The sequence below is a fragment of the Arachis ipaensis genome, chromosome B10, assembly GCF_059453495.1.
Source record: "Arachis ipaensis isolate K30076 ecotype BB chromosome B10, ASM5945349v1, whole genome shotgun sequence".
NCBI lineage: Eukaryota > Viridiplantae > Streptophyta > Magnoliopsida > Fabales > Fabaceae > Arachis > Arachis ipaensis.
In genome coordinates this window covers 143,006,079-143,017,737 of record NC_142435.1, presented here as the reverse complement: position 1 = coordinate 143,017,737, position 11,659 = coordinate 143,006,079, and the positions used below count along the sequence as shown (strand labels likewise).

Sequence of the window (11,659 nt, the reverse complement as noted above, 5' to 3'; positions counted from 1 at the left end):
TTTTACATGCCGCAGCACTTATTCGTTTGAGGCCAACGAGTTACCATCGGTTCTCTCCTATGCAATTAGCTTTTGGCCAGTAGCCAAACACTACAAAAAAAGGGGGTTAAAATGGCATTGATATTAAGGCGGTTTTAAAGAACCGCCGTAATATCGAGATGTTATGGCAATTGTTGCTGCTGCCGTAATTGGCTATATATATTTTGGCGGTTCTGGTGATTATGGCGGTTTTAACCGCCGTTTTCACACACATATAAAAAGAAAAAAATTGTAATCCCTGACTCATTCAACGCCATTCTTCGTTCTAGCTAGGGCTTCTCCTCTCTGAAGTCTGAACAAACAACGCTCTCATCTCCTCCGTGTAAAGAAGCTCTCCGACAACGCCGTTCTTCCTTCTAGGGCTTCTCCTCTCTCCGCCGGTTACGATCTCTCCAGATACCTCTCCCTCTCAAGTTAAATTGAAATGCTGTTTTATTTTGTTTTTTCTTTTGTGCTGTGAAGACGAAGATTCCGGCGAGAGGCAAGGTTCTGGTGGCTACTGACCTCAGCATTTCGATTCCAGAAGGCACCGATTTTTTCGTTTTTGTTTGGGTTAGGATTTTAAAATCGCTTTTGGTGCTGATTTTTTGGGGGTTTTGTTTCTCTGCAGCTCTGTTAGGGATTTTTGGGTCTTCCGTTGAAGCATTGACGTTGGTGCAGGGTGATTGATGATGATCTCAGGTCTTCTTTCTTAACTTTACTCCCTCCTCTCTCCCTCTTTCTCTCTCTCTCTCTCTCTATTAAGGTGTTTCGCTGATCTCCGATCTCAGAAAAAACTGCTCCAATCTCAATTTCTCTATTTGCCTCTTTGGTTCTTTTTTGGTTCTTTTAAGCAAAGTTATAAATGAGTAATCTCTGTAGTTGTTTAGCTCTGCTGCCCTTGCTCTGTTCAATGTTTTTTGCATTAACTGAACCCTTGCTCTGCCCTTGAAACTTGCACGTACCTCGTTAGATGCATGATGCACACATGCACATTTGTCACATTCACATAAGATCCTCGTTTTATTTTACTAAAGAAATCAGGTTTAGTTTTCTATCAATTTGTATGTTTATTAAAAATTAAGATGTTAACATTTTTGATGTCTCAGATTTTGTTTCGGCCATAAATCAATATATAAGATTTTACTTGGACAATCATTTTTGGGAATTCTTTGAGGTTAAAGTTTTAAACAAATTTGTTCAATCTCTCAAGGGCTGGAACTATTAACACAAGAAAATATTTATATCAGCCATGTGACATTCATAATCATTGATAAATAGAGTGAGCTAGTTCAAGAAACAGGCTGTCTTTGTGTGTAAGTTAGTGAATTTGCTAGACTTAGTTCTGGAAGTTTTAGTGTTTTCTTTGTGTGTCTTGCTCATTAATCATTAAGTTTTAGTGTTTTCTTTGTGTTTTCTAGATTTGTTTCCTGCTTTAAATTTGACCCCCCTCTAAATCTTATGCTTAAATTTGACCCCCTTATTACGCTTATTTGCAGCATTCTAATATTGTTTTTGCCTTTGTGAATTTTATACACAGGCTGTTGACAAATTACCAATTATCCCTACTGCACTAGAATTAATTGGGATACTATTTACTACGGTAAATGAATACAGATTAAATCTTCTATTTATATTCTTAATGTGCTTAATGTTGTATAGTAATATAAACTTCTCTTTTTATTTCAGTGGTTTACATATCGATATCTCTTGTTCAAGCCCGACCGGTAAGTATTATTGCTTACCTTCATCTTGATATTGACTACATCATAATATTAATAGCATTGGTCAAAATCTACATCAAAGGACTAATTATAACCATGCAAAATTGGTTGATGATTAAAGCTACCTTGTAAAGAGACTAACCTGTCTCAATTATAGTGGTTAATGATTTTTTTCCTACAATACTTTCTTAAATCGGATCTTTTTTGCTTGTCCTTTGTGACAGAGATCTCAATAAATTGGCTAGTATTGTACCTAATTTGCAAGCAATTTCATTTGAATGTATTTTACTTACACAGGGAAGAGCTCTTTAGAATCCTGAACAAGTCAGTATCAGATATTTGCTAGACTTGGTTCTGGAAGTTTTAGTATTTTCTTTGTGTGTCTTGCTCATTAATCATTAAGTTTTAGTGTTTTCTTTGTGTTTTCTAGATTTGTTTCCTGCTTTAAATTTGACCCCCCTCTAAATCTTACGCTTAATTTAGCAGTGACTATATGTACCTCCTCACAATCCTTTATCATTCGATGCTTTGTGTATTTGTTTGATGTTAATTCTATGATTCTTAAATTAGGTTTTATATTTGTTTCTCCTTTGTTCTAGCTGATTGGATTTGTTATTGATCAGGGCCTAGCTGCCTTAATTGGATTTGTGTTCTTGTGGTTTAATTGGCAACCTATAAAGTGAAAGATTCTTAATAAGGTAATAGCTTCGTGTTCTTTCTTATCAAGTTACTAACCATTTTAATTTGTTATTGCCTTAATTAGCATTAGCTGGTTCCCTTTTTCCAGTACAAAATATTTAGTTCAGAAACCGTGACCAATTTAATGGAGTCTTCATGGATTAGTTGCATAAGGTTTACTAGTCCAATCCCTTTTGTTAACCGATATTACATCAATCTTATTTTCTTAGAAATATTAATTATGTTAGTAGCTAGATTGGCATGTCGTACATTATTTGGTGGCCTGGTGGGGAAGAGATTTGGGAGGGAAAATAACTAAATCAAATTGAACATATATTTAGAGGCTTAAATACATTAGTAGATATTTGTTATTTATTTCTTCATCTTACCAAATACAACATTAATGTAATAATGTTGTTCCCTTCAAGTCTTCAACTAAGCCATAGCAATGAATGATACCTTTCTAGAATTAAAAGTACATGAATGTAGAGAGGAAAAAAAATTAGAAAGAAAGAAAAGAAAAGAAGCAAATTTTCATATATTTTTGTGTAATTAAAAGCATCATTTCCAATTTTTAGTAGCTTGTTTTCATTAGTTTTCTTCTTAATTACCTTTAACTGTTCCATTACTTGAGGCAGGGGCATTGACTTTATACATAGCTTAATAATTAAGAACATCTCAGATTGTATATAGAAATTCTATGAATACAAATTCATGTCTTAGATAATGTACATATTTATATCTATATTTAGATCAAAATCATCTTCATCAGCAGTCAAGTTATCATTATTAGCTGCCTCGGAGGGAAAATTCGCATTCGAAAAGATCACTGAAAGTTCCTGGATAGTTTAATAAAGTTTATTTTCATGCTAAGTTATATAAGTTACTTTGCAGTTTGCACATCTCTCTTTATATTATTAATTTTATCATCATGGACAATATGGTCACTTTGTTTTTAATTTGATCACTTCCGATTAATTTTAAAATATATGATATCAGTTAGGCCAATATGTTATATACATGAACATGCTTGCGTGAACCACCTAGCTAGCTTCCTTGGAATTTCGTGTACATTAATTAGTTATATATTTAATTTAATTTATTAGGTATATTTATTTATTATACTAAATTATTAGGTATATTTATTTATTATACTAAATAAAAAGTTAGGACTCTATATATAATGAATTATATTTTATAAATGTTGTATTAATTAATTCTTATTGTTCAAATCCGTTAATAATATAATTTGATATTAATCCTAAATTATCAAAAATACAACATTCATATATTTTTAGTTGATTATACATTTAATTTTAATAAATCTGTTAGATATTTAATTTCGTGTACATTAATTAGTTATATATTTAATTTTAATAAATTTGTTGGTGATAATTTTTCATGTGAAATAGGTTTTAGATCTTCTTCAACTCTTGCTGCTAGCTACTTTACTTTGAAAAAAGAAGGAAAATTATCATTTGAAAGAGGTAATTATAATTTTCTTATATTTTCTTTTAAATACTATTTAAGTTTTTAATATCTGATTTGCATATAAAAGAATAAATTTCTTGCCTTTAGAATATATATAGATTTTTAATGAATAGATTTTTTAAAATCCTTATTTGTAATCCCTCTTAGTCATGTCAATCGATAAGTCATGGATTGGAAAACCACGAACCACGCATGAGTATAAAGATGGTTTAAACAAGTTTTTGGATTTTGCTTTTGAGCATCGATCTCTCGCGGGTCGTCAGATTAAATGCCCTTGTCCGGTGTGTGGTTTTGGCAAGTGGCAAACAAGAGAGAAAGTTTTTGAACATTTAATAGTCAAGCCATTTCTAGAAAACTACAAAGTTTGGTATTGGCATGGTGAAGAAGTAGTTGGAGTTGGGTCACAAGTTCATCAAACTAGTCACATTGTACAAGATGATTCGACATCTCAGCATCCAATGGTAACAATGCTCAATGACGCATTTGGAGTTGCTGGACCTGACTTGAATGAAGATGGAGATGGAGATGAAGACAACATAGAAGATGGAGATGGAGACAATGCAGAAAATGAAGAGCACAATGGAGAAAATGTAGAATTTTACAAGTTGTTAGAAGTTGGCAATGAACAATTGTATGAAGGGTGCACAAAGTATTCAAAATTGTCTTTCTTAATTAGTCTGTATCACATAAAGTGCTTATATAGAATAAGCGACAAAGCCATGACCGAAATTCTCAAATTATTAAAAGATGCCTTTGGAAATGCAAAGATTTCAATTACATTTTATGAGGCCAAGAAAACCATAAATAAACTAGGGCTTAATTATACCAAGATACCTGCTTGCCCTAATGACTGCATGTTATATTGGGGGGAGGATGAAGATTTGCAAGAATGCAAAAGATGCAAGACATCTAAATGGAGCGATGCTAAAAAGAAGAAACCAGCAAAGATCTTGCGATACTTTCCACTAAAACCAAGACTTCAACGATTATTCATGTGTTCTAAGACTGCTCAATCAATGCAATGGCATGCTTTGGCAGAAAAGAAAGATTCGAAGATGAGGCATCCGCGGGATTCTGAAGCTTGGAAGACATTTGATTTACTTCATGATAGGTTTGCCGAAGATCCTCGAAATGTACATCTTGGTCTTGCAGCTGATGGATTCAACCCCTTTGGAGCTATGTGTACAAACTATAGCGTTTGGCCAGTGGTGCTTATTCCATACAATCGGCCTCCATGGGAGTGTATGAAGCCAACATCACTTATCTTGTCAATGATTATTCCTGGAGAGAAAATGCCGGGGAACAACATAGACGTATACTTACAACCTCTTATTAAAGAGTTAAAAGATTTGTGGTATGATGGTGTTCAAACATTAGATAGGTTCAGGAATGAAATGTTTACATTGCGAGCAGCATTAATGTGGACAATTAGTGATTTTCCAGGCCTTGGTAACTTATCTGGGTGGAATATACACAGTAAATATGCTTGTCCTACATGTAACTTCAGCACTGATTCATATAGATTAAAGCATGGTGGAAAATGGTATTTTTTGGGGCATCGCCGTTTCTTAGAAAGGGGTCATAAGTTTAGGCTAAGTCGTGCAAAATTTAATGGAAAAGTTGAGTTGAGGGATCCCCCAGCAGTACTAACAGGATCAGAAATATTGGAACAACTTGAAGGAATCAATGTTTCATTTGGGAAAGAACTACAGGAAAGTAAAGGTAAGAGGATTCGACGAAAAGTTGTTGAAGAAGATGATGAATCGGGGATGTGGAGGAAGAAAAGCATATTTTTTGATCTTCCTTATTGGGAGTCTAACTTATTGCGCCATAATCTAGATGTTATGCACATTGAAAAGAATGTTTGCAACAATGTATTATACACTTTGCTCAATGAGACTGGAAGGTCAAAGGATAATCTCAAAGCTCGTAAGAATCTTAAAGAAATGGGTATAAGGAAAGATTTATGGCCAGATGAAAATGGGAGATATCATCCATCTTTGTTCACAATGTCAAATTCCATGAAAGATATATTCTTGCGTACTATAAAGAATATTAGAGTACCAGATGGTCTCTCGAGTAACATTTCACGGTGTGTTGACCTGAAGCAAAGAAAGCTTTCTGGATTGAAGAGCCATGATTGCCACGTTCTTATGCAGCAACTATTACCCATTGCCATACGTAATGTGCTGCCAGATAAAGTTACTGCAGTGCTAATAGAGTTGTCTTCATTCTTTCAGCAGTTGTGCTCTAAAAGCTTAAGTCTTACAGAACTTGAGAAGCTCCAACCTCGAATTATCCTTACCCTTTGTCATTTAGAAATGTTGTTTCCTCCTTCTTTCTTTACAATCATGGTTCATTTAACTTGTCATCTAGTTGATGAAGCAAAACTCGGAGGACCAGTACACTATAGGTGGATGTATCCTATTGAGAGGTAAATATCTCTTTTCAATCATTATTCATTTAACTTATCACTTAGTTATATCTTGCTTAGGTATTTAACCTGTCACTTAATTATACAAACTAGGTATTTAGGTCATTTGAAGTCCTATGTACGAAACAAAGCTAAATCAGAAGGTTCTATAGCTGAGGGATACGTGGCTGAAGAAGTTCTTACATTTTGCTCTCGATACTTAGAAGGGATTGAGACAAGATTTAATAGGCCACCACGTGTTGATGATCGTCCGGATGATAATTACAGTACACATGTCGATTCCCTTTTTCCACAAATGGGGAACTCAAAGGGAGCTTTCACAGTATTTGAGTTGTCACCTATGGAAAAAAAAACAAGCACATCGATATGTGGTTTTAAATTGTCCATATGTCAAACCGTTTATTGAGTAAGTGCTTAAGGATTTTCGTACATGTGGTTTTTTATTTACTTGAAAATAGTTGTTTAGTTAGAGTTAAACTTTCATATCTGACAGTGACTTCAAAGATTTTGTACGAAGACGATCTAAGGGTAGAAGGCCTTCAAATGTAGAGATAGAAAAAAGAGTCAATAAAGATTTTGTTACTTGGTTTCCTGCGCAGGTAAATAGAGAAGTGATAATTTTTTGCTAATATTGAGCTAGTATTTGTGGATATAATAACTAATATCTCTATCATAATAGCTTATGAACCCAGATATTATGAATATTGTGCATGAGGATTTGAGATACTTAGCAAGGGGTCCATCACGATATGCCAAGAGGTTTTCTACATTTAGTATTAATGGTTTCTCCTTTCGAACTACCAATCGAGACAAAGGGTTAAAGACCCAGAATAGTGGAGTTTTTTTAATGTCTTCAACTCCTTGTGTTGCTAGCGCTAGTGATGCTGATGTTAGGAATGCTGATTTGTCATATTATGCCAAACTAGAAGATATTATAGAACTAAACTACAATGGCCAATTTCGGGTTACTTTATTCAAATGTAAATGGGCTGACACCACTAGAGAACGGGGCTGTAGAAAGGATAATTGGGGTTTTACTTCTGTTAATTTTTCACGAGTAATACACAGTGGTTTATTAGTGAAGGATGTGCATAATTTGCCAGAAGGTTTGCGCATAGTTGTCAATTTTGATAGACAACATGCAGCAATAGGAGAAGCAGCCGGACTCCTTGCAGGAATTTGTGGGCAATTGGCCACTGATTGTGTAGCATTTCCAATCAGTTTTGATAAGTGGTCAGACATTCCAGAGAGCTTTTTTGAAAATCAATGGAATATTTTTTTCCAAGTAAGAAGATTACTTAAACTCTAAAGCTTATTTCTTTGTCATTATTTAGTTATATTTGTTAGTTAATATATATTCTTTGTTCCATATTAAAGGCTCGATTTTGCTTCAAAGTATGTGATAGCTTGGCCAAACGATTTCTGCTCCAATCGCTTGGCAAAAAATGGAGGGAACATAGGATAAAGCTTTGGAATGAGTTTTATGATCCGAGGTTGAGTAAAACCGAGATCATAAATAATACACCAGAAGATATTGCTCTTGATCAATGGGCTTTATTCGTAGAATATCGTTTGAAACCTGAAACTCAGGTAAGTACTTACAATCCTAGTTAAATGTTGTCCCACTAAAAAGCCTTATATATTTTGCTGCTGTAAATAGGATATTGAATTCATATGGAATGTTGTGAATGCATGTTTAACTCTATTTAATTGTGTCCAAATTTATCTTTCAGAATCTTTGTAAGAGGAATCAAGAAATTCGGCAAAAACAAATAATTCCTCATACTTCAGGTGCTAAATCAATTGCAAGAAGAAGGGCTGAATTGGTAATCATTTCTATGTGTGGATTTCATACATTTAATTTTATTTTGGCATTATCCAATTTTTCAATTTAATTCCACTTGTCTCCCCAACTATTATGAGAATTGTCATGATAAAATATCAACACAACTTTCACAGGTTCATTTCTATGTTGGTAATCATAAATTGGTAATCATCAATAACATTAATTTCTCAGCTTATGTTTAGTTTGCTGCTATTATTATATTTTATATAGCATAAGAGTCATTATGTTAGCACCTAATGCATCTCAGTTGTTATATTGTTGCTGTTAGTTACTTAATTTTATGCATATCTTTTCTTCAATGATATATTTCTTGATTGAGTCTTTCTACTTTTCTTGAATTTTAGACGGAAGAGACGGGAAAAGAAGTTAGTAGGGTTCAAATGTGGGACATCACTCACAAGAAAATAGATGGAAGTTATGTTAATGAAAAGGCTAAAGAAATAGCGGTAAGACTAACGTACAATAAGTAACTTGTTTGTATTTCTTTTTCTTTCTTTTTTATAAGATAATATTATGTTTGATTCTTTCCCTTTCTTTTTATATATGTAGGAGAAGATTGAAGCATATAGCAGTCAATAAGCAGTGGAATCAACCGTTAATTCTCCTCTTGATGCTCTTGGAGTAGTTCTTGGGAAAGAGCACCCTGGTCGTGTTCGAGGTTTAGGCATGGGAGCTGTTCCAACTGTTGCTTTCAAGAACAACACCACAAGAATTAGTCAGATGAACTTAGGTTCTTCAAATGATGCTAGCACATCATCTACTTGTGATCCCAATGTGCAAAAAGAGCTGGATACTGTTAAAGCGCAGTTGCAAGCATTAATCTCTTATATTGCTTTTAAGGAAGGAGGTAAAATTCCAGTGGAATTGGCTGGAATGTTTCCTACTCAACAAATTTCACAGGTACAAATACAATTTATGTTCTTAATACTTTATTCCATGTGTAATACAAAAAAGTTGTTAAGTATCTTAATGGACTGGATCTACCAAATAAAGCTAACCCTATTCTAACATGCAGACCATCCTTTATCAAAAGAAACCTCGCTCCTTCTCCTTCTCTCTATTTCTTTCCGTCTCTCACTATCTCACATTCCTTCCTTGGATACTTTATTAAGCATGAATAGTTAATTACATTCTAAATAGAGATACCCTTTATTGTTAAATATGGACTATGCAATATTTAATTAATTAATTTATTTCAGGTATAGTACAGTAGCCATAGTTAAATGTAATTAAACAATAATTTTTGCTTGATGTATTATGGACAACATAATCTCACATTTGGCTGTTTATGTGTTATGGCATAATGCATGGGGGCATTTCGTGGTACGACACCCTTTTTAGCATAATTATTAGTACGAACCTCGTCAATGACCTATCAGATACAATGGTAATAATAGAAAGCATTATTGACTTTATATATGTCTCAATCATATGAGTATATATTTGGCAGAGTAGTGCTTCCTGATTATTTTAGGATTGGTCCTTACAATAATGAGCATATTATATATTGTTGGCATATTATAAGACTCATAATAATCTTTATGGGCTCATTTTTTTATAGTGAAAGCTCATTGTTATCTATATGTTAGAGATATAACTTTATCTTTTTTTATCAAGAGTAGAATAAAGTAGTAGCTCTGAATTCAAGTAGTACTATATAAAAGTGCAGTTTGTGTGATTGTATATATATAGAGAGAGTGGAAGTGGTGGTGGTGATGGTGCATGTGGTATATAGCAGTTTTAAGATAAGATATAATTTGGAGGTAGCTACATGGATATTTATTTGACAAAATAGAGAGATCGATGGTTGAAATAGTTAAATTAGTGTGAGTTTCCTTTTTCTAATTCCCAGAAAACAGAGGATTTATTGTGCAAAAGTGCAGTTTTCTTTTTTGATTGAATAAATTTATATTAATAGTTTCAGATTCAATTTTATATCTTTTTTTATTGTACTCATAATTATATTTTTGTTGTAGGGATTGGATCAAGAGAGTGAGATTCCATCACCAAGAGAGTTAGGAAGTAGGTCTTCTGGAGCGAACAACAAAGAAGCATGATCTTGTATGATAAAGATTTTATGTATTAAGTATTATAGATATATGTTAAGACAAATTATTGAAAAATGTTATCTTTGATACTTTGTTTTTGGATTATGATTTTTTATTTTCGGAGATTGTGTATGAATTAAAAATCTTGTTATGATGTTTGATTTAAGGTTATGCTTTTTGGTTATTATGAGATTTTAAAGTTTGAGTTCTAAAAATGTCACTTTAAATATATAGTTTCAATCTCATTTTAAAAAGTATAAAATTGTAATTAGGTAAAAACGACGGCTAAAAACGCCATTTTAAACAAAAATGGTGCCATTATATCCTGGTAAAAACGGCAGTTAAAAAATGCCATTTTAATCGAAAAGGATGCCATTAAATCCTGGTAAAACGGCAGTTAAAAAATGCCATTTTAATCGAAAAGGATGCCATTAAACCTTGGTAAAAATGGCGGTTATAAACGCCATTTTAAACGAAAAGGATGCCATTAAATATAGGTAAAAACGGCGGTTATAAACGCCATTTTAAACGAGGAGGATGCCATTAAACCCAGGTAAAAACGGCGGTTATAAATGCCATTTTAAACGAGGAAGATGCCATTAAACCCAGGTAAAAACGGCGGTTACAAACCGCCATTTTAAACAACAACAAACCGCCGTTTTATTTGATTAAAATGGCGGTTAATAACCGCCATTTTAACCGCCAAAAACCGCCGTATTATCCATTGGTTATTACGGCGATTTTCTGAAAACCGCCGTAATAACCAGAATGGCGCCCAGAATTTCGGCGTTTCTTGGGGATGCCATTTTCGGTAATAATGGCGGTTGTAACCGCCGTAATTACCTTAAAAAACCGCCATTTAACCCCTTTTTTTGTAGTGAAATGTCTCCCATTTAAGAATATTTGGGTGTGCGATATATGTTCCCATTGCACCACCTAATCGCACCAAAATGGGACCCCAAAGAAAATTGGGGATATATGTTGGATATGATTCTCCCTCTATAGTGAGGTATCTTGAGATACAAACTGGTGATGTGTTTAAAGCCCGGTTTGCGGATTGTCATTTTGATGAATCAAAATTTCCAACATTAAGGGGAGAGAATAAGCTTCCTGAAAAGGAACTTAATTGGAATGCATCATCGTTGATGCATTTAGATCTTCGATCAGGGCAATGTGAACTAGAAGTTCAAAAGATTATACATTTGCAAAGAATAGCAAATGAATTGCCTGATGCATTTTCCGATACAAAGAGGATAACCAAATCTTACATACTAGCGGAAAATGCCTCAATTCGAATTGACGTCCCAGTAGGACAAGTAGCCACTGAAGCAAATTCACGCCAGAAGCGTGGCAGGGCAGAAAATGCCCCAATTCGAATTGATGTCCCAGCAGGACAAATAGCCACGGAAGCAAATACACG

At 33.8% G+C, this 11,659-nt stretch overlaps 1 protein-coding gene and 1 pseudogene across 1 annotated transcript; both read left to right on the top strand.

Moving 5' to 3' along the window:
- The first annotated feature begins 4,060 nt into the window (after positions 1 to 4,060).
- Positions 4,061 to 6,755, top strand: LOC107621372 (uncharacterized; annotated as a pseudogene).
- A 272-nt stretch (positions 6,756 to 7,027) lies between these two features.
- On the top strand, positions 7,028 to 8,770 carry LOC107622897 (uncharacterized). The gene is made up of 5 exons (XM_016324969.3): positions 7,028 to 7,630; positions 7,723 to 7,935; positions 8,079 to 8,171; positions 8,536 to 8,637; positions 8,741 to 8,770. The coding sequence occupies exons 1-5, from the start codon at positions 7,028 to 7,030 to the stop codon at positions 8,768 to 8,770; spliced, it is 1,041 nt and encodes a 346-aa protein (XP_016180455.2).
- The last annotated feature ends 2,889 nt before the right edge of the window (positions 8,771 to 11,659 follow it).

Coding starts and splice junctions, on each gene's coding strand:
- LOC107622897 (XM_016324969.3), top strand. CDS start 7,028: ATGAACCCAGATATTATGAATATTGTGCATGAGGATTTGAGATACTTA. Junction 7,936..8,078: donor GTTTGAAACCTGAAACTCAG/GTAAGTACTTAC, acceptor TTTATCTTTCAG/AATCTTTGTAAGAGGAATCA. Junction 8,638..8,740: donor AAAAGGCTAAAGAAATAGCG/GTAAGACTAACG, acceptor TTATATATGTAG/GAGAAGATTGAAGCATATAG.